Source organism: Rhinolophus sinicus, chromosome 3 (assembly GCF_057876585.1).
Source record: "Rhinolophus sinicus isolate RSI-liver-muscle chromosome 3, RSI-T2T, whole genome shotgun sequence".
NCBI classification, from domain to species: domain Eukaryota; kingdom Metazoa; phylum Chordata; class Mammalia; order Chiroptera; family Rhinolophidae; genus Rhinolophus; species Rhinolophus sinicus.
This window is the reverse complement of record NC_142503.1, coordinates 6,467,634-6,490,685: the sequence shown is the minus strand read 5'-3', so window position 1 is coordinate 6,490,685 and position 23,052 is coordinate 6,467,634. Positions and strand designations below refer to the sequence as shown.

Below are 23,052 nucleotides of genomic sequence, written 5' to 3'. Positions count from 1 at the left end.
CTCATTGAAGTTACACAATTTCTGAACTAGGGTCCCGACGAGGAACTCATTTACTTTCTTTTCTCCCTCCTTCCTACACCGACTCCGAGAAGATGGTAGAATCCACTTCCGGGTTCCTCCCCCCCCCCCCCCCCGCCGCTGCCGGAAATCTCGCGATGGAGGGAGGAGGAGGTGAGGCTGGTTGGGCATGGCGGGCTCCTGGGGTGCAGGCCTGGCGCGGGCCGTGTCGGAGGCGGGCGCTGTGGCGGCTCTGGCTCGGAGTCCGGCGTTGGGGTACAGTGCTCATGCCCGCCGCGCCCCGGCGCCCCTCGGCCGGCGTGCCCGTTCGTCGGGTCGCGGGGGCGTTTGCTGGTACTGGGATCTGGCCGCCCACAACTGTCCTGAGCCCTTCAGGGTGAATAATTCACCTAGTGGTTGGCAGAATCTTGGGGAGTCTCGGTACTGGCAGTCACACTGTCTTGGTGGGCGTCACAGCGCTGTCATTGACTAGGTGTGTCTTTGGGGCAGGGACTTCTTTGTGCCTCAGTTTGCTTGTCTGCGACAACGGCAGTAGCAGTACCCGTGTCGCCCTGCAGCGGTGCGGACTCAGAGAGCACAGGCCTGGCTCTCAGCAAGCGCTGTGTGAGTGTTTGTTAAAGAAATGCCCGTTGTGCGTCAATGTGCAGCAACTTGCCCACGTTACACAGCTAGTAAGCAGGGTCGCACTGCCTTGTGCTCAGTAAGGGTCCCCCTCGGAAGCCGGTGCTGTGCTGCCTGGGAACGCTCTCCTGACGCCCTCGCTAAATAGTACCCCGTCCTCCAGATCCCGTAACACTGCTGTTCCTTTGGCGCACTGATCACAACCTAATATTTTACAGGCTGTTTGTTATGGATTTCCAGCCCCCCTGCACCCCAGCTGCCAAAGAACACAGACCTACGCCTGTTGGATTATTCCTGGTCTTCATTAGCTACTCAAATGTTCAAACTGATGGGTGCGTTGAACTTTTAACCCTGGCCTGAAAGTCAAAAACTGGATTTGTCCCTGGTTGGTTCGTGATCATTTAACTTCTAATGCTTGGCCCACTTCTCTTAGACTTAAGAGTGATGATCCAGGGACATTTCAGATTTTGGAGTCAGGTCTCAATCCACTTTAACTTGGCCAATTCAGTATTTCCTCATTCAAAATGGTGAATTCTGCAATCTCTTTGGCTCATTAGGTTGTTGTGAAGTATAGGAAATATCTAATGATGTTCTCCGTGCAGTTTATTTTTATTTCCTGTCATTTTTTTCTAGTATTGATAGGTGCTGTATATCAAAAGAACACAAATGGCATTAGACCACTGCAAGAAAGGCTTCTTAAGGGACCGAAAAATATGTTAGAGACATAAATATATGCTGTAGTTTTTCAAGTGGTGTGTGAATGCAAGTACACAATAGCCCTTAAATATTGTGATATTTAAATATAAACCCCAGTTTATTTTTATTGTAAAATTATTTTTATTAAATTTATTGGGGTAACTGGTTGATAACAAATTTCAGGTGTACAACATTATGATATGACATCTATAGAGGGTGCCAAAAAAATGAACACACATTTTAAGAAAGGAAAATGTATTAAAATTACACTCATGGTAACCAGTTTGAGCACCTCTTGTAATTGCACAAGTCAAACGTGACTTGTATTCATATTTTCTTATTGGTATATACTGAGTATTACAATTTTAATAGTTTTTTTCTTTCTTAAAGTGTGTATACATTTTTTTGACACCGTCTGTATATACTCTTGTGTGCTAACCACCCAGAGTCTGGTTTCCTTTTGTTACTATGGTCCCTTACTCTTGTCACTAACATTTTTTTGTTTTTAGATGTCTCCAGGGTACCTTATTGCCTTCTATTTGGCCTGTAATAAAACTCATGTGGCATTGAACTTTATTTTTTTTAAATGTAATTCTCACTTTTTTTTTGTAAATCCCACTTTAAACAAATACGGCAGGTTATACTTCCAAACAGTCCTGTTCTTTCTTCTTGGCCTTTTTCCTTGGGCTTGAACTTGAATGAGAACCCTGTGTACTTTTTTGTACGTCTGTCACTGCCTCTAGCTGGCCCAAATCTGTCCCTGAAAATTGAGATTTTCAACCATTATCAGAAGTCACTAGCTAAGCAAGCATGGATACAACAGAAATTCACCTCTTTGGGTTCTTTACTTTCTTCTTTTTAAAAAGAGTCTTCTTTTTTAAAAGATTAAAAATATAGGTAACACAATATTGTATTAGTTTCAGGTGTGCACCATAGTTGATCAACATTTTATATCTAAAGAAGTGATCACCATGATAAATCCAGCAACCATCTGACACTGTACCATGCTATCACAATATTATTGACTATATTCTCTATGCTGTACATTTCATCCCCTTGATTTATTTGTTTTATACCTGGAAATTTGGACCTCTTGTTCCCCTTCACCTCCCCCACTTTTGATTTTTCAGTTGTAGTTGACATTCAGTGTTATTTTATATTAATTTTAGGTGTACAGCATAGTGGTTAGACATTTAGGTAATTTAAGAAGAGATCCCCCTGACAAGTCTAGCACCCACCTGGCACTATGCAGTTATTACCATATTATTGACTATATTTCCTATGCTTTACATCCCCATGACTATTTTTTAACTACCAATTTATACTTCTTAATCCCCCCTTTTCACTCAGCCCCCCTCATCTATCACCCCAACAAATCTAGTACCCATCTGACACCATACATAGTTATTACTATATTGACTATGTCCCTTATATCCCTGTAACTGCTTTGTAACAACCAATTTATACTTAATTCTTTCTCCCGTTTCACTCACTCCCAACCCCACTCCCATCTGGCAACCCACAAAATGTTCTCTGTGAGTCTGTTTCTATTTTTTCATTTTGTTCTTTAGATTCCACATATAAGTGAAATCACATTGCATCTGTCTTTCTCTGTCTGATACTTCGTTAAGCACAATTGCTTCCAGGTCCATCCATGCCGCTGCAGATGGCAGGAACCCATTCCCTTCCATGGCCAAGCAATATTCCACTGTATATATATACTCTTTATCCATTCATCCATCGACAGACACCCAGGCTTCCTCTGCATCTTGGCCATTGTAAACAATGCTGCAATGAACATACGGATGTGCATGTCCTTTCAAAGTAACGTTTTGGGTTTCTTCGGATAAATACCCAGAGTGGGATTATTGGGTCCCTCTTTGTCTGTTATAGTCTTTGTTTTAAAGTCTGTTTTGTCTGGTGTAAGTATTGCTATCCCAGATTTTTATTTGTTTCCATTTTCATGAACTACCTTTTTCCATCCCTTTACTTTTCATCTCTGTGTGTCTTTCGATCTGAAGTGAGTCACTTGTAGGCAGCACATGTAAGGGTCTTGTTTTCTTATCCATTCAGCCCTCCTGTCTTTCGATTGGAGCATTTAATCCATTTACATTGAAAGTAATTGTTGATAGATATGTAGTTATTGCCATTTTATTTTCATAATTCTGATCTTTTTTAGCCTTCTTAACACGTTGTGTACGGCGGGGTTTAAATCCCTCGTGAAGAATCTCGTGATCCGTATGCAACGTGTTAAAGAAGTTCCTCTAACATTCCTTGTAATACTTGTTTAGTGGTGATGTTTGGTAGCTTTTTTCTTGTCTGGGAAGCTCATTATCTGTCCTTCGATTTTAAATCATAGCCATACTGGGTAGAGTACCCTTGGTTGTAGGTCCTTGCTTTTCATCACGTTGAATAGTTCCTGCCAATCCCTTCTGGCCTGCAAAGCTTCTGTTGAGAAATCAGCTGACAGTCTTATGAGAAGTTCCTTATAAGTTACTAGTTGCCTTTCCCTTGCTGCTTTTTGGATTCTCTCTTTGTCTTTAACCTTTGCCATTTTAATTATAATGTGTCTTGGTATGGGCCTGTTTGGGTTCATCTTATTTGGGACTCTCTGCACTTCCTGGACCTGTATGTTTATTTCCTTCACCAGGTTAGGAAAGTTTTCAGTCATTATTTCCTCAAATTGGTTCTCAATCCCTTGCTTTCTCTCTTCTCCTTCTGGCATCCCTGTGATGTGAATGTTATGCTTGATGTTATCCCAGAGGTTGCTTAAACTATCCTCATTTTTTGTTTTTGGATTCTTTTTTTTTTTTTTTTTGCTGTTCCGACTGCTACCTTGCCTTCCAAATCACTGATTCGATTTGACCCTCTGCTTTATCTAGTCTGCTGGTGATTCTTTTTAGTGCATTCTTCATTTCAGTTATTGTACTCTTCACTTCTGACTGGCCCTTTTTTATGGCTTCTATGTCCTCTTTTATGCTTGCTCTCTCTTTGTTGAAATTTTCACTAAGTTCCTTGAGCATCCTTATAACCAGTGTTTTGAACTCTGTATCTGGTAGATTGCTTGCCTTCATTTCGTTTAGTTCTTTTTATGGAGTTTTCTCCTGTTTTATTTGGGATATATTTCTTTGTTTCCTCATTTTGGCTGGCTCTCTGTGTTGTTTCTATGTATTAGGTAGATCTGCTATGTCTTCCACTCTTGGCTGGGTGGCCTTACATAGTAGGTGCCCTGTGGGGCCCTGGCACAGTCTCCCTGGTCACTTGCTTTGAGTGCTCCAGGAGTGTCCCTTATGTGGGTTGTGTGTGCCCTCCTATTATAGCCTTGATTGCTACTGGCACATCAGTGGGTGGGATTGACCCTCAGGCTGGTTGGCTGTGGGCTTCGGACCCGTCCATAGCTTAAGGCTGCTGTGTGGGGAACTTACCCCACTAAGTGTGATTCACCCCAGCAGGCTCTTGCCTGTTGAGACCACCCTTTAGGTGTGCCTCTTGTGGGGTTAATTGGGTGGTGCTCTGCTGTGGTCTGAAGCCAACCTCCAAGTATGTTGGCTCTGGAGCTTCTTGGGAGGGGCTACGATGCAGGCCCAGGTCACTCACTGCCTGTGACCTGCTGGGGACTAGCTGGTAGGAGCTACAGAGTGATCTGTGGTGGTTTACTGCCTGTGCTAAAGTTGTATGCTCATGTGAGAGGCCACGCTGTGAACTGAGGACTTCTGTCACCAGTATTGGGCTTGGGGTAGCTCCGCAATAAGCCAGGACAACTCGAGGCCTGCTGCCACCTGCTGGCTTCCTTAAGGTTTAGCCACTGATAAAGCCTTGCGCGAGTTGGATGAGGCAAGGTCTTAGGGACACTATGGAGTGGAAAGAGCTGTGGTCACCAGGTTAATGTAGGCTCTGGTTTGGTTCCAGTGCTGAGCCTGGAGCTACTCAAAGTCCCAGAGCACACCAAGGTCAGTCCCGGCCTGCCTGGGGCCTGTGGACTCCAATAGTTTTCCAAGAAAGGGCAATGTGGGTGGGGCTGGCTGCTGGCAGAGAAAGTGCCTCCAGCTTTGGGGAAGTTGGATGGAGTGGGGTCCTAGTGAGTCAGCAGGCCAGAGCAGTGGATCTCACCACGCCAATCAGATTCAGCTTTGGCCGGAAGGGGAGGGTTCAATACAGGAAAGTTGGTGCCCACCTGCTGGCTGCACAGGAGCAGTCCCACACAGGGAAAATGGCAACTGTCTTCCAGGCCTCCCCCTGAGGTCACACACCTCAGTCTGCCCCCCCATATGCCTCTGACTACCCCCTGAGTCACCATCCCTCCCCTGGAGCCCAGAGTAGGTGCCTGAAACTGAGTGAGTCTGTGCGCAGGCTGTTTTAAGAGGACAGTTGGGTTTCCTACAGCCTTCTGTCCCGCCCAGATGGTCAGAATCTCCACTGTTTTTCACAGTCAGATATTGTGGGGGGCTCCTGTTCCCAGCACAAGTACTCCAGGCTGGGGAGGCCAGTGTGGGGCTGGGACGTTTTGCTCTCGGGTGAACCTCCACGGCCGAGATACCCCTCCTGATTCTCAGCTGCCACGTGGAGGTCTGGGGCCAGCCCACTTTGCATCTTCGCCCCTCCTACCAGTCTGGATGTGGCTTCTTCTTTATATCCTTAGTTATAAAACTGTTCAGCTAGACTTCAGGTGGTTCTCCAGGTTGATCTATAATTTAGTTGTAATTTTAATGTGTTCACGGAAGGAAGCAGGCACAGTGTTTTTCAACCCTGCCATCTTGGATCTCTGCTCTGGGTCCTTTATTTTCAAGGACTGACACTCTCCAAGTGCTCAACAGCCAGTGGCCGCCACAGCTTTCATCTAATGGAATGGATCGATGTTCCAAAGAGCACAGCTGACAGAAATCTTTGTCATTTATTTCTACCATAGTAAATAGTCATATGAATCTGAACATGTCTCAGTAAAAGGATAAAAGGATTAGAAATTTGTAGAAGCAGTCTTGAATTTAGTTTTGAATCTTCAGAGACTGGTTTTCACTGATAAAAATCAATACTTTTTTTATTGACTGGAGGTAGCAATATAATTATATTGGATTTACATAATATCTTTAAAAGTTCATACAAATTTTTGTGAAGTTGAAAGACTTACAGGTATAAAACCTTGTGACAGAAAATTCAGTGATTGCATCAAGGGACACTGCTGCTAGTGTTGCTTTTCTTAAAAACACAAATATTGTGGTGATTTTGCTCAGTTTCATCCCAGTGCACAAGAGTAAAATGCATGTTTAGCCTCGCATCAAGGTCTCCCACCTCCCTTCCTGGTCTATCTCCCACTTTACTCAGCAAATGGTTTCCCCGCCTCCTATGCCTTAGTTCCTAGGCTTCCTTCTTTTGCCAGCACCCTCAGGCCCAGCTCAGATTCTGTCTCTCTGTCAACACCTTCCTGGTTCCATTCTTGGGATCGGTCTTCCCTCCACCTACCCCTATATTCCCACAGCATTTTGTACACGTTATAGCATTTCTCACAACCTGCTTTGTATCTGTCTCAAGTGGACCCTACACCACACACAGGTTATATGGAAGGCCCTGGAGACAGGAGCCCATTATTATATCTTGCTGGTTGAATTCAAGGGTACAGATCTACACAGGTGAAGTAGAATTTGGGTTGTCTGACTCATGTTTGTGTAATCGGCTGTCTACAGGCTTATGCTGACTAGAGAAACTGTCCATTTATGGACAAATGGATAAACAAAATGTGGTCCATCCATACAGTGAAATATTATTTGGTCATAAAAAGGAGTAAAAGCTGATACGTGGTACAGCACGGATGAATGTTACAAACATGCTAAGTGAAAGAGGCCAGTCACACAAGACCACATGTTGACCACTTTCATATGATTTCACTCCTGTGAAAGTCCAGAATAGGAACTCTGTTAAGACAGAAAATAGATTAGTGCTTGCTTAGAGCCAGGGAGTGAGGGGGAGGCTCGGAGGTTGGTAACTGAAGGATAAGGGTTTCCTCTTGAGGTAATGCACATGTTCTAAAATTGGGGATTGTCACACATATGTATGAATATACTAAAAACCTTTGAATTGTACACATTAAATGGGCAAATTGTATGTTATATGAATTATAGCTCAAGAAAGCTGTTAAGAACTATTGGTTCCCTGTATCCCCCCCACACCTCCTATAGTATTGAGAATAATAGCAGCTAACTCACTCACTCTCTCAGGCCTGTGCTAAGGGCTTTATATGTATTATTTATATAACTTCCAACAATCCCATGAGGATGCAGCAACTTACCCTAGTTAAGTTCTGAGCCTCTTGAACTGTGTGACTCAAATCCTCTTAACCACTGTGCTGTACAATTGGAATGCCCACAGGATAATTTTATGCAAGCCATGACATGTGCTGTGCCTTTTCAAAAAATAATCAAATGCATGACTATTGCTATAGCATATAAGGTCTTTCATACAATGCTGAAAAGTATAACTGAAAATGTATTTCAGACTCTTGCTTTCTATAAAACACCATCGCCTTTCTAAACTTTAATTTTACCTCAGCACCAGCAGTAGACCTGTTGTTTTTGTTTCTGCATTGGTTTCCCCTATGAACCGGTTTTAAACCTCACTTTAGCAGACCTCAGGCATCACAACAAAAGAGGCACACTGAACAGAAGGTGTCGGTGGTTGATCAGCCGCCCTGGAGAAGGGACGCAGGTATGGGCTAGCCCTTGGTGTGTCCGGTGTTCAAACTTGTGCTTTACAGAGTTGTAACAGGTCACCACATTTCATGGCTATGGTAGGTAGAATAATGACTCCCTCCCCTCGCCCCCAAATAGGTCCACGCCCTAATCCCCAGAATCTGTGACTGTTACCTGAGGGGTTTTGCAGATGGGATGAAGTTCAGGACTTGGCGATAGGGAGATAACCCTGGCTTGTCTGGGTGGCCCCGTGTAAACACAAGGGCCCAAAGGAAAGGGAACACAGGCAGCCCTGGGAGCAGGAAAGGCAAGCAAAACTGTCACTCCCTGGAGCCTCGGGAAGGAACGCGGTCCGACCCATGTCCAACTGTTGGCTTCCAGAGCTATACGACGGGAAACGTGTTTTAACCATTAGGTTGGTAATTTCTTAGAGCAGCAATAGGAAACTAATCCGTTGGATCTCTTCACTGACTTACTAATTACTGAAACTATGAACCCTGCTGCCTTTGGATGAATCTGTTGTCCTCCCTCCTGTTTCCTTGGGTTTCTGTTTTTGGTCTCAGCTCCTGAGCTAGACGGTGAGCTGCTTCAGGGCAGGATAGTCTTGTTCCCTGTGGGGTTCCAGTGCCAGGCACCGTTCTGAGTGCTTTGGCTGCATCCACTCATGTCATCCTCACAACGACCTTGTGACCCCTAGTTTGCAGATGAGGAAAACGGGGTTCAGAGAGGTGATGGGTCACGCCCTTAGCAAGGTTTGTGGCTGGGGTCCTACCTTCGGCAGGCTCATGCCCCTATCTGTGGTATTGTGCTGGTCGTTAATCAATTTCAAAATTAATTTCAAGTCAATTTCAATGTGAAAAACTCGAGATCTTATTAAGACTGTGTTTAAAGGATAAAACTCAAGAGAATAAGGTATTGTTCATTTCTCTATAATCAGCAATTGGAATTCTTTTGTTTTATTCTATACTTGTGATAGCATTGAAATGATTGCTTTTTGTTCTTTTTTGGATCTGCTTTAAAAATCTCTTTATTACCATTAAGATTTTTAGTAAAACATGATTTTTTGTCTCTATTACTTTAAAATTTTGTGTGATGATTAGAGATGCCTAATTTTGATATAAAATCATTTTCTCCTATTTGGAATAGGGTAATAATTAGACATTTTCATGCTTATTTATGAGTCTTTGTTCTGGACCATAAAAATATGGAGTTTATGGTGAATATTTGTATTAGTGGATATTGAATTCATAAAATACCAAATAGGAATGAATACGTTGTTTTCTAAGGTTGACTTCTGGAGACAACAAAAAAGAATGTTGGAAAGAAAACACTGTAGTTTTCCACAAAAACTAAATACCATTTGATTAATACTATTTAGTGTCAAATAATTTTCTCTAAAACACTTTAATTTAGTTCGTGAAATTTAGGACTCATTGTGGAGTCCTACATTTATAATTCAAATTGTATTCAGCTATATTATCCTTTACAAAGCATGAATTTGTTTGTCAATGAGAAATTGTAGAAGAAAACGCTACTTTGGATTTCAGATTTGGTGTTACATGTATATTTTCTGCTTGTTCTCAATCTAGGTACGCGCCCGGGGACACGTAAAGAAGAAAGTCAGTCAGGACATGTTCTGCCCACAAGTCTTGAAGCCAACGGCTTGAAGAAGAGCAGTTGGGGATTCTTAGTTACTGGGGTTGTTGGGGGGACACTGGTGGCTGTGTATGCCGTGGCCACACCATTTATAACACCCGCCCTCCGAAAAATTTGTTTGCCTTTTGTACCTGCAACCACAAAGCAGATCGAAAACGTTGTGAAAATGTTGCGCAGCAGAAGAGGACCGCTGGTGGACATTGGTAGTGGCGATGGACGGATTGTGAGTTGTGCTAAGGCATTTTAAGGTTTGGCGCCAGAACTGTTAAAATTCTGTTTCACGTTTTTTAGGAGGTTTATGCAAAGATTTCTCGCTAAATCTGACATTAATAAAGCAGTTGTTTAATTTGGCTGAACTATCAAATCCTCCAACATGAATTTGGAATGTATTTTTCTCAGTTTAATTCATTATCTCTTAAAGGAAAATGTTCTGCAGACACACCGGGTAAAGAGAAACAATTAATTGGTAATTATGACATTGCCTGTTAAGAAACTTGGGCCAATAGAGGTGGCGTATCTAGAATAAACCTGTTAAATCATCTCTTTTTACATTTATCTATACTTACACGTGTATAATTTCTATGGGGTAATGTAGAGTTAAAATAAGGAAGAGTTGGTTCACTTATCCAAAGGTCAGACGTTTAGTGCCCTCAATTGACTCTGATCCCAACTGGACACCTGTGAGTAAAGACTCAAGGCCACTGACTGGCAAGTGGGTGTCCCAGAGCATGTTCCTCCACGGGGAAGGTGACACTGTCTTTAGGCCTCCATCTAGTGATGAGCTGAAAAGTGAGGATAGCCGTAGGCAAGTCTGGTGTTCCGGAAACATTTAGTGTGGAGAGCAGCAGGCCACAGGCCCCCAGCGCCTGCACACATGGGCCCTACACTTCATCATGGTGACCCGGAATAATCAGAAGAGGTTTCCACGTGCCTTGTGTTTTTAAGAAATCAGGAGCTGAGTATATGAATCAGGAGGAAGTCCTGAAGTCTAGGTCTGAATGCCTTACCTATCCGAATGGTATTTTTGTGGTTTCTCAGAAAATGGGTCCTTCTTAAAAGAGGCAATACTGCAGTTACTCGGGAAGTTGCCATAGTGGGACAGCTCCTTCAGGGGTGCTGCCTGGAAGAGTGGTGGCAGGATCAAGTGAGCAGAGAGACCCCCCGGGACCAGCCCACCCTCTCTCTCACCTTAGGAGACAGGTGGCATTCTCCAGTTGGCTTGATTCTGACTTGTTCCATTTTACCTGCTTTCAATTTTGAGTGAACAATCTTAAATACTAAGGAGATATGTAATTCATTGCAGGTTCTTTGCTGACAGTAGGGTTTCCACGCGGGAAATTCCCGTTCTCAGGAATTGTTTTCGCTTTCCTACTCCCGAATCCCAGAATACAAACTGTTTTCTGTTCTCCACGATGAATTGTTTCCGCAAAGTGACGGCCGATACTACCAACCACCTGGGTTCAAGGAGCCGATTTTCCCGATTTCCCAACCAACTTTTCTCAGGATTCAGGGACAGGAAAGCAAAAAAAAAATTCCCGAGAATGGGCGGGAATTCCCGACCGGAAAGCCTAACTGACAGGTTATTTTGATTGCCTGTTACAAACTAGCTCACACTTCGTCCTCCTGGGCTCATGCATGTTGCCCGCTGCCGTGCTGTCCCTGAGGGAGAGATGCCATGGGTTTTCTGTAACTTTTTGTCAGACCTACCCAAGGCTTGGCCCGTCCAGAGTTAATTACATAGTCGTCCAAAGCAAACTGGATTATCCGTACTGATGCTTGACGTGACATCTTTGACAAAAACACGAAAACTGAGTTACCTTGTCTAGTAACCGGCATTACCTTGTCCACAAAGCTACACTTATCTTCCAGTGGTGTCTTGAACGAAGGAGTTGCCTTTCGATGGGATGTTTTATGATTATAGATCATAAATAGGAAATATATCATTCGCCCATGTAAGTTGATGTTTTTCTTACCTTGAGTAAATGCTGGCCTCTTTCCGCAGGTGATAGCAGCTGCAAAGGAAGGATTCACAGCTGTTGGTTATGAGTTAAACCCATGGCTGGTCTGGTACTCTAGATACCGCGCGTGGCGAGAAGGGGTGCAGGACCTGGCCAAATTTTATATTTCAGATTTGTGGAAGGTATGTAAGTCAGTGAGTGGTCCTAGAAAACTCCAGCCAAAACTTTGTAATTCATAATTAGTATGAGTGAGAACTGAAAAATGTGTAAAAAGAAAAGTAATTAAAATACAAGTGTGTATTTCAGCATAATGAGATGTGAACATCTTTTAAGTTGATAGATTTGCAAATCAGCTGGACTCTAGAGTAGAAGCTTAAGGTTTATGACATGGTCGGTCATGTGAGTTCCAAGAATTTATTTGCTTACTTAAGGAAACCCTCATTTCTATTTATTACAAAATGATGAGATTTGTTTTTAATCTTATTTGGGAATCTTATATATTGTAATATAGGCATTGTTAATGTCATTCTTGGTAAACAGTAGACTCTTCTGTGTGTGTGTGTGCGTGTGTGTGTGCGTGCGTGCAGAGAGACAGAGAAAGAAAGAATCTACCAACCATACTGTCACGTCCTGGTCTTTGTAAAGTACAAAATACTTGCAAGTTTATTTGTACTCTTAAAAAAAAAAAGCCCTGTAATTTTGCTCTAGCAATGCTCCGTAAAATGCTTTCTGTTAAATAAGAATTTCCCACTGTAATGTTGTCATCAGTAGCTTATAAAAATTCATTTGAGTTTTGCTTGCATTTTTTTTATGCCATACATAAACGATCTCTCTATAGAGTAAATAAGACTTTTATTGGGCAATAAGAATTTTGACTGGCAAAGCACTCCCCCCCCCAGTTTTTCAACCAGAGACCATTTTACTGCTTTTGAAAACTTATTTTAGAGAAGAAGAGGGGGGACTAGAATTTTAAGGATGGTTCAACTTAAAAACCAGGTGGTTTTGAGATTCCTTGAGTTCTTGCAAAACCACTTTGGTGTAGAGTAGAGTAGGAAAGTGTGGACCAGGGGCATTGATGGCCCAAGGTCAACTGACTCGGCTACCAGCTGGTCACTGGACAACTCCTTGGCCTTTCTGTCAGATGACCCCTGGGGCAGGCCCTGGGTGGAGTCGCTGTGAGGATGAAATGAGGTAATTTACGGGGAAGCATTTGGAAAACTGATGGATTGAACTAAAATGAACAAAAGTGTGCACATGATTTTTTTTCTTTGTGAAATCTTAAAGGAGGCCACTCTGTGAAAACCTACTATTTAGTGAAATGGAAAATTGCTACTCATTTTGAAACAAAAGTTAAGCTGGATGTTTGGCTTTAAAAGTTAATCCATGAATTGTTTCCCTCCCTCTCCTTTAGGTTACTTTTTCGCAGTACTCAAACGTTGTTATTTTTGGGGTGCCTCAGATGGTGAGTATGCACTCTCCTGTCCCCTGTCTGGTTTTGGGGCGTGGAGGCCCTTCCAGCTCTAACAGACCACCTCTGTATGGCCTGCTCACCCGTGTGCAAAATGCCGGCCTCCCAGAGATTCTGAGGCAACACTGGATTTCAGTTCATTGCTTAAACAAAATACTTCAGGGCTTTACAAGTTTAATCGTAAAAGATTCAGTCGTATTTTTAAGCTTTTGCTCCAGATAAAAAGTCTTAATGATCTACCTAAGCCCTAAAAATTCCATTCTGAAAACTGCTTTATGAGCTCCTAGTGTGTCATGTAGTTGGAGATTTTCACGGTCGCTCACTTCCATCCAGCTCGAATCACTCGGGAAAGTTAATGGGAATGTTCCCTTTGAATTGATCATGCCTCCGATTTTGCAGGGAGATAATTTTCAGGGTGGGTGAGCGCTGACTAGTTTCAATTGACCTCAGATAACTGATTTGTACTGAACTCTGATTATGTACTTTCAAAAGTGAAAATACTGCAGAGCGTACTGAAAATGGCCCTAAATTTAGCCTTTGGAAAGATGACCAGGATGGGATGCTAGTGTTGTAATTGTTGGTTTTCAGACCATGGCAAGAAATCCCTGTTCACTTTTCAAAGTCTGTAATTGTAGCCATAATAATCTTGCAGAAACTGGATGTTTGCTGAAATGCCACTATAAAACTGAAAAGGCTTTCAATTAAAATACAGGGAAATTTGTTTTCTTATTCATATCTTAATTTTTATATGAGATATTTTAGTGCTTGAAATTTTTTCTTACCATTGGAACCTTCAGTGCAATGCCATTTTCTTTTATTATTTTGAAGTCAATTTAGAAGTGGTTTTGTTATATATTCTTGAAAGTGACAGGATTCTATATGTTCATAAGCATAAAATTAAGATGAAGCCTAGGTGTCTACACTTTTGTTATAGAAATCAAAAGAGGTAGAAAGGCATGATCCTTGGCCATTAAAAAACACACAGACTATTTGGGATTGTAGAATTGCTGTGATATTTGATGGTTATTTGATACTTATGATATTTGGTCATTCCTTCAGAATAATTAGCATTTGGGGGCAAATAACTTTAATTTGAAATCCACGCTTTCTGAAATTAGAAAGGTGATACGTAGTGGGACTCCCGGCAGCAGTGAGAGGCCGGATGATGGCCTGAGATGTGGGCCGTGAAGCCACAGCAGCTCCGTCCCAGCGGGGGGCAGCAGTGGCCTTTGGTCGTTGTCACTGCACAGCCCGTGGGGTCCGAGTCCTGGTGCTGCTCATCATGTGGGAAGGATTGTCAGTTTTTGGAGCTGTTCACTCGGGGAATAAGAGCCCAATTTTTTTGATCAACACTTGTGCAGTTATTGTCCATTCTTCTGCACACAGAGAAATCTTAAATAAGGAACTTGTAGCATTCCACTGTTTCCAAGAAGAAGGGGAGCAGCTGACATCCAGGAAGCACCCACATTCCTGGGAATGACCTGCAGTTTTCCATGCAGGTGGATTGATCACGGGCGCAGAGGGCCCAGTTTCAGGTGTGGAGGCCCCTGCTTTCCATTCTTGCCAAGCTTGGCCTGCAGGGAGGCCGTGAGCAGGAGTGAGAGCACGTGCTGGGGAGCCAGAGGCCAGGTCAGCCCTGCCAAGTCCTTTTACCTCTCTGGGCTCCATCATTCAGTCTTCTGTGAAAATGCATTTCCCTTCCCTGAAGTCGGGGGCTCAGCAAAGCTGTTGTGGCATGAAATGTTTCCCAGGGCAGCGGAAGCACACATAGGCCCTCAGAGAGCCAGGAGGACACTCAGGGCACTTTGCAGGTAGAAACCTTGGTGTTATAAACTCTCACCCTGTTTCCGATACCAGGCTGATTACTCCTCACAGCTCTTTGCAATCACAGCTCGATGTTAGAGGTTCCCTACACGTTCCTACACTGGTGTGCATCTCACGCACTAGGAGTGAGGACTGCCACTCGGACCTGTGCGTCCAGTGGTAGGATCGGAAATACGCACACAGAGGACTTGCTCATGCACCAAGAGCATCTCTTCACAATGGAGGACCGATCACTTGTGTCCCTGTGAAAACCCTCTGTGACTTCTTGCTGCTTAAAAGTAGCAAGGATAAGGCCCAAACCCTCCACAGGGCCCCAAGGCCTGGCACAGAGTGACCCCTGCTCCCCCAGCTCCCTGTACGTCCTCTGGGCCCCTTTGTGTGGGGCCGTGTCCATCCCTCTGACTTCAGTCCCCCAGCCCTGGGCCTGCTTAGTGAACACCTGTGGACCTTTCATGGTCAAATGTCTTCCTGTGAGAAGCCGTCCCTGGGACGTGAGGGACTCTGGGCCCTTGTAAGGCGGGAGCCATCGCAGCTTTGAGCAGAGGAGTGGAGGAACCTGCTGGGGCTGAAAAGGATCACAGGCTGTCCTGGGTGAGCAAAAAAGAGTCAAGGGTGACTCCCAGGTTTGGCCTGAGCAACTGGAAGTTTGCAGTTGCCATCTGTGAGCTGGGAACGGTGCAGGTGGAGTGGCTGGGGAAGATCAGGAATTCGGGAGGCATGTGGTGCTGGAGATGGATGTGGGGACATCGAGTTGACAGTGGTGGATAGAGGGCGTCTGGGGCTCAGGAGGGAGAGTGGGCTGGAGGTCAGGTTTTAGGCATCAGTGCCCAGGGAGGGGGCAAGGCATCCAAGGTCTGAGGCCTGGTCTCTGACAGGTGAGAGGCAACCCGCAAAGGACTCAAGAGGAGGACCTGGGAGGAGGAAAGCTGGGGTGGGTTCCTAGGAGCCCAGTGAAGCCAGTGCTTCGGGGACGAAGGAGTGACGAAGGGGCTCAAACCTGCCGACGGCCATGGCTGGTTTGTCTTCCATGCCTTTGAGCTGGTGTCAACTTACGTGTCAGGTTTTGAAGATGTAATTAGAATATGATGAGTTCGTGTCACTCTAAAGCCTATAATTGTGTGAATAAGTTTGAATTCCATTAGACAGACATGACACCTCACTGCTTCCCTTTGTGTGTGATATCAAGACCCAGATTTGTTGCATATTTATGCGTAATTTAGTCAGTTAATTTCTTATGATTGAAATAACTCCTTTTCATTTTTAGGTTTATCTTGACTTAGCATATGACAGTCATTTGGAAGTAAAAGAAACTAAAAGAGAAAAGAATAATGGTAATGTGGATACGTTTACAATTACCCTTTTTATGAACACAATTACCATAAGAAATCCTTGATATTTTGGAAAAACACATATTGTTTCATTCTTTGCTTATTTAACTTCCCCCCCCATGGAGCAAAACATTTTCTTTTTTAAAGTCATCTTTTCCTGGATGTTAAAAGAATAGAAATGTTCCATCCTTAATGGAATTTACTGTTTGTTATCTTGGTATTGAGTCTACTGAAGAATCAGAATTTTGGCTCACTGTATCTGTAGGTCATGTAGAGGAGTTTTTACAAACCACTTTATAAAAGAATAAAATCTTCATAGAAGTACTATTGATTTGTTTGTCTTGATTTGCTTTGGTACTTTTAAAGGTAGTAGTTTTTGCTCAGATCTTGGTTTTTAAATGTCATTTCCCACCCAGAGGAAGCAGGAATATCTGAGAAATGGCTGATCCCAGGGCTTAGGAAGGGAAGATACAAAAGCCTTGAACATTTTGTTAGGGTCAAATATAAGGAAGTGCTCACAATATTTGACAAGGGCACTTCCAAAGGAAAGAGCAAGCCGCTTGAAGAGGCTCCCAGTATCCAAAATGGAACAATTTGAACATTAGAATAAACGAGAGGGCAGATTATTGTCGCTGATGAAATGAAATCAGATCCTAGGCATTCATCCTTGTAGTGCTAGCTAGCCAGGTAGGTAGGGAGAAGGGAAAGCCCTTCCTTGCGGTAGATTGTAGAATTCCATCTAAGAGAAGTGATGGAATTAGCAAATCCACACTTTGCAACGATTATAGTAAAAATTGACTCAGGCCAGAATCATCAGTGAACGCTGCATCTAGTGGGAGGACAGTCTGGTGAGTAACAGGATATGTACATCCTCTCAAGGTAGTTCCCCGCAAATGATCCATTACAAAGGACAAATAGTGGCCACACTGTGGAGACACCAGATACCACCTTAACCCAGTGGTGACCATCACCCTCAAAGCAGGAACACCCCATGGGCGTCTGACTGTGGGGCCCTGAGATGGTCACAGACCCACTTAGGGGTCATTGCTAAAGACCCACACGCTGAGTCATTTTGAGCAAACATCAAAGGAAACCCAGGTGAGTACCATTCGGAAAAATAGTTGTCCCGTATCCTTAAAGGATGTTATTGTCATAAGAGACAAAGATGGAAGAACTCCAGATTAAAGGACAGTAAGGAAACGTTACAGCTAAATATAATATGGGATCCTGGACCCGGGGAAAATGTTAGCAAGGCCATGACTGGGACATTTGACAAAATTGGAATGTTACTACTAGAATCATTTTATTGGAATACAATGTTACATTTCCTGAATGTGATAACTGCTGGGGCGATTTCTTAGAAAATATTTTCTTAGAAAACACTGACATTAAGGAATAAAGGAGCATGTTGTATTGAACCTATTCTCAAATTAGAAAGTAAATGTTCATAGAGAGGTGAAGAGGGCAAATTGGATAAAGCAAATATGACAAACTTAAAAGTTGGTGATCTTGGGTATAGGTTTATGGGAGTTGTTTGTTCTATTCTTGCAACTTTTCTGTAAATTTGAAATTGTTTCAAAATAAATTAAAAGAAGAAAGCAGAAAAAATATTCTCAAAGGTGAAAGTAGTAATATATTTTTAGGACATGAAGAGAAATTTTTAAATGATTGTTAATTTACTCATATAATGTCAGTACTCTTTTAGCAAACAATAAAATGCTTTCATCACCAGTAGATTGGTAAAATGACACAAAAGTGATAAGTAAGAGGATTTTACTTTTTATAAGTTGACTATAAGTTATCCATAAGTTATAGATATATTTTTAAAAAAGTATGAAATATTATATTTCAAGTTGGTAGAATGTGTATATTTTTTCACAGTCTAATTATTCCGTATCATTGACTAAATGCTATTGATTTTAATATGCACATTTGCTGTTGAGAAAGAAAAAAATATTGCCAATTATAATTCTAAGATGATGTCAATTGTGAGATTTCAGAGATGTTAAAAATGTGGAAATGTGTTAAATAGTTGAGACAGAGTAGATTGAAATACTTAGGTAGTTAAATAATTTCCATCTGCTTCTCATTTTAATTATTGCCACATCATAATTTTAGTTAGAAAACCAGAAATATGTGATACACATCTGCAAAACATGGTGTATTTCATGACTAATACTAAAAAATGTTCTTATAACTGTTGTTAATAGTCTTGTGTTTTAATGGCTTGTTTGATAATGTACTCACGCCCCAACGTGATCTTTTTTACAATTAGTAATTTTTGCACAAGTATTTCCAGGGACTCAAATACAGAAGGACATTTGGGAATCATTTCCTCTGACCCACCGATCGCTGAAAACATGGCTGTCATTCTCCACAGATGCTGCAGTTGGAGAAGAAACTTGAGCTTGAACTTGAGGGTGATGCTAGAGTCATCGCTTGCCGGTTCCCTTTCCCGCACTGGACCCCGGACCAGGTCACCGGAGAGGGGATAGACACCGTGTGGGCATATGACATGAGCTCGTTCAGAGGAAGGGAAAAGAGGCTCTGAAGGTCGATGCATTTTTGTCTGTTGTTCAAACATAAAATTTACTGAGTTTTTCTGAAGTGTTGGTGGTCTTTGATTTTACAGACTTACAGTTATGTGTTTAGCAAAGGGTATATTTTTGTTTGGTGTGGAATGAGAAATTGCTATTACTTTCCCTAACTTTTGGAGGAAACACATAGAAGTTAAGAACCACAGGTAGCTTTAAAGTCTCCTTTCTTGGTATATTCTAAAAAAAAGTGCTTACAGCTTTTTATGTACTTGGATGCATGAAAATATGACTAAACAATGGTCATGTTGATGGACAGGCAAGAGGCTGACAGCAGTTCCCATTACCAAGGATATGACTGAATGCCGCAGATGAGAAGAAACAATTTTAAAGAGGGTATATATCGGTAAATGTTTGCAGGTTCTTATAACTTCATTCATATGTAAGAGTTAGCTCTTTCTTCTCTGAACTTCATGACAAAATTAATTTTCTAAGGGATTTAGAGAGGCATTTATATTTCATAACATTTGCTAGGAATAATTTGTTCCAAGACTAGTAGATTACTGTATTTTATCGAATCTAAGGTGTGTGTGTGTACGTGTACATACACCTTTTAACATTTCTGGAATTGTGATGTACCTTTCAGTAGATGGTGTTTTATAGCTGTAATGGGCAGCCTACATCATCAACTACCATTGATGGGCTCTCAGATTTGACAAAATAGGGTATTTAGAGAAGATACGTGGCAGTGGAGTGGTTGGCGATGATTTAATAGTAAAATAAATTATTGTGAGCTTTGGCGTAAGCCAGACCTGAGTTTGGATCCCTCCTGGACCGAACAGGAGGCCTTGGACGGGGACTTACTTTCTCAGAGCCTTGGTTTCCTCAATTTCTCTGTCATTGGGATAATGATACACTGAACTGGGGCCTGGGGACTGATTTATAAAACTCATGGCATGTAGTCTTTGGTCTGTAAATAGTATTTGTTACTGTAGGTGCTAATGGAAACCCTATTCACAGAGGTTGCAGATTGTTTCTACTAGTCACTTTGTTTTATGAAAGCAGCCATTTATTTAATATTTCTCATTTATGAGAAGAGACTTGACCGATTTAGATAAAGACAAGTTAAGGAAAAATCTTTGAATATGAGTAGACAGGTTTCATATATCTGAAAAATTAATATTGAATAGTGACTCAAATAATCCTTGCTTATCACAGAAAAGAATTGAACTCCCAGCCTTGTAACCTAAATAACAAACTGCTGCAGAGATCTGATAAAGTGAGATGGTTTGCGTCTTTTACTAAACTGATAAAAATATGATCAATTTGATAATTTTTATTTAAATGAGAAGTAACTGGGGACTCATTTATTCATTCAGCAAATACTTACTGAATGTCTACTGTGTAATGAGCTTTTCCGATTCAGTGGTGAATAGACATGTAAGGTCCCTAATCTTATGGAACTTATATTCTAGAAGGGGGACACAAAGAAATAGGTGAGTGAATGTTAGTGTGTATGAAGTTGTCTATAAGAAATAACGGTGTGATAGTGTAGAGAGCAACTGTTTGGGGACAGGGTGTTGTGGACATTTGTCAGGGTTTTTGGCTGCTATCACTTGCCCTTTTCCCAAGAGGCCCAGATTTGCTAATGAAGCAGGAATTCTCTGCCATGGTGTGCAGCTTGGGTGTGTGCCCCTCACCGTCTGCTCTGGCCAGCCTGTAATGGCTGGGCATGCGTGGAGAGGGGCCCATCGTAGCTCCTTGCCAGGAAGTGTGGTGGCCAGAGGCACACGCATTCCTGGTGGATTTGTAGAGGCATCAGGTTACACGCAGAGTACTAATATAACTTGCCACTTTTGGGGTTTCTCCTTTAGCTTCCCAAGAATTAGACGATGCTTAATCCTGCGACCTCAGAGTAAAACAGACCGTTTCACAGAAGTATTGTGATTCACGGAAACTGCAAGATCTTTAATTGCTTTTTAAAATTGTACCTTCAGGTAAGAAGTGCACCTTTTGGTAAGGATTTCCCTGTAGAAGTGAGTGTGGCTTCTCTGAATGGGTGGTTTGAATTTTCACCAGTTACTAGGGTAAGGACATTGATGAAATTTGCACAGGACACAGGTAGGGAATGACAGCTACTATGTTCGAAGTCAAAAACAGGATTCAACAATGTCTGTGCAGATTGGAATCAGGGATGAGTGCTAATCTGGTAAAATTTCGTTAAAAAAAATCAAACACGAGTCGAAACACATCAGGGTGACGTAGCCTAAAAGGAGCCATGTGCCCATCTGAATGCGTCTTCTCCAGAAGCATGGCCCCAGGATCGCAATCCCGGGGGGGCGCCATCAGACCCTCCGCCAGTTCTGGCATTCAGACTCCTTGCAGTGCTTAGCTCCACCATGTGCATGTGAAACGAAGTTTAAAGGATTTAAGAAATGAGGCTCTCTTCCATATGAAGTGTGTTCACCATTGCTAGGGGGCGTTGAACCCCACGATAAAACAATAAAAAAAATGCCAGCTTCCTGACAAACCACAGCCGGCACTACCCCTCTGCCAGTGTAGTTTCTCTGTGGCTGGCGGTGTGAAAGCCCAGCTGTGAAGACATTAACGTGCTCACGTGCAGGAGGAATCTTCTAAGCTCGCGCTGCAGCCCGAGTGCCCTAGCCCAGCCCGGCTGAGTGCATTTCAGGAAAGACCTGTGAGTTGCTGCACAGTGCACTGCGCGAGTCTGCCTGAGTCTCAGCAAACACTCAGGAAGCACAGGCCCTGGCTGTGTGGTGTGTCTTGTCGCCTGCTGAGGCCACACAGTGTGCCCAGCCCTTCATAAGTCAGACTCACTGGCCACAGGAGCGTTGCTCACCTGGCCTGGGTGGCAGAGTCTGCAGGCTTCTGACCCAGGCCACCTTTCCCAGAGCAGGGGGCGCCAGCGGGCCCCCAAAGGAGGAGTGCGGACACTGCTTGCTTCTACCCCGCTGTCATCACCCCTTTTCTTAGTAACAGAAGCCCCAGTCTTTCAGGTGTCAGGCACTGAGGTGTTGAGGGACGAGGGGCCCTGCAGTTGTCTGGTCCCGTTCCTGGGCGTCAGGGTGGGTGGTATGCACGGGATCCAGTTCCTGCCAGTGAGGTTGCACATCTGCTGGGAGCTTCGGGAGAGGTTTTGTTGCTGATAGAAGAAGCCTGAGGAGTGAGCGTCCTTCCTGTGTCCGGACAGGCTGCTTAGGGCAGTAACACCTGACGTTTTAGCAGCTACTTTGCACCACCAGGGAAAGTGAAGGGGAAGTCCGATGTAGTGAAGCTGGTGGAGCAGGAAGAGGGAAGACCGGGTCTGCGACAATGCGTTGCTGAACCGAACTGGAGCCTCCGACTTCAAGACATCTTGTTAGAGTGAAGTAATAAACCCATGTTGTTTTAAAGCTGCTTTGACTTGGGTGTTGTGTGACTTGCAGGAAGCGGCAGCCTGTTAGAGGCAGGAGGGTGTGAGGCTGAACTGGGTGAGGGGGCTCCCAGTGTGCGATGGCAGGGGCCTGTGAGCCAGCAGGGGCACGTTCCCCGTCCCCCTAGAGGAGAACACTAGAGGAGACAGTACTGGTTGGCCAGGTCAGAAGGTGTGTCGAGTGTGTGAGAGGGATGGATAGCTCCCGCATCGGGGGGCCCCATTCTCAGACTCAGAGTAGCTCCCAAAGCCGTGTCTGGGGAATTGTACCAAGTCAAGAGGGCTGTGAACTTGGACACGGCACTCACAGCTGACATGAGTCATCCCAGGAGAGCGTCCTGTTCTTGGGGACATGGGCAGGGCTGAGGGACAGCAGAGCCTCAGCCGTATCCCTGCACCCAGCGAGTTTTATAGGGGGGAGATGGTTCCTCAGGAGTACAAGGAATTAGGAAAAGGAAGGGAAGCAGTTACCTTCAGACTGCCTCCTTCGCAAGTAGGGTTGCCAAGCAGAGGAGCTGTGTTGTGGATTGCTTGTTTGTGTCCTGAAAAATGTGTATGTTGGCGGGGGGGGGGGGGGGGGTTTGGGTGATTAGGTCATGAGGGCAGAGCCCTGATCACTGGGATTAGTGCCCTGATAAAGCGACCCCAGAGAGCTCCCTGCCCCTCTGCCAGGTGAGGACACAGGGAGGAGATGGTTATTTATGAATCAGGAAGCGGGTTGTCACCAGACACTGAATCTGCCGGCGCCTTGATCTTGGACTTCCCAGCCTCCAGACTGAGAAATGAGTGCTTGTTTGAGCCCCGGAGTGTGCGGTGGTCTGTTATAGCAGCTGAGC

The 23,052-nt window shown here is 43.6% G+C and overlaps 1 protein-coding gene across 7 annotated transcripts; it reads left to right on the top strand.

Annotated features, from left to right (window-relative positions):
* The first annotated feature begins 61 nt into the window (after nucleotides 1–61).
* Nucleotides 62–22,202, top strand: ATPSCKMT (ATP synthase c subunit lysine N-methyltransferase). Of its 7 annotated transcripts, XR_016020595.1 has the most exons (9): nucleotides 355–490; nucleotides 858–971; nucleotides 7,949–8,031; nucleotides 9,605–9,894; nucleotides 11,674–11,811; nucleotides 13,041–13,091; nucleotides 18,630–18,802; nucleotides 20,658–20,780; nucleotides 22,047–22,192. XR_016020595.1 is itself a non-coding variant. In XM_088796429.1 (8 exons), the coding sequence occupies exons 2-7, from the start codon at nucleotides 868–870 to the stop codon at nucleotides 18,798–18,800; spliced, it is 837 nt and encodes a 278-aa protein (XP_088652555.1). In that variant the 5' UTR covers nucleotides 355–490; nucleotides 858–867; the 3' UTR covers nucleotides 18,801–18,802; nucleotides 20,658–22,202. The 7 variants fall into 7 exon arrangements, 6 of the variants coding, with proteins under 6 accessions (XP_074185188.2, XP_088652555.1, XP_074185183.2 ...); XM_088796429.1 differs by having other exon boundaries at nucleotides 20,658–22,202; XM_074329082.2 differs by lacking the exons at nucleotides 20,658–20,780; nucleotides 22,047–22,192 and having other exon boundaries at nucleotides 18,630–18,856.
* Nucleotides 22,203–23,052: the final 850 nt, after the last annotated feature.

Excerpts from the sequence above, each read along its gene's own strand:
- ATPSCKMT (XM_088796429.1), top strand. The coding sequence starts at position 868 with ATGGATTTCCAGCCCCCCTGCACCCCAGCTGCCAAAGAACACAGACCT. Across the intron at positions 9,895-11,673 it reads GTAGTGGCGATGGACGGATT|GTGATAGCAGCTGCAAAGGA; the intron begins GTGAGTTGTGCT and ends CTCTTTCCGCAG. Across the intron at positions 13,092-18,629 it reads TTTTTGGGGTGCCTCAGATG|ATGCTGCAGTTGGAGAAGAA; the intron begins GTGAGTATGCAC and ends CATTCTCCACAG.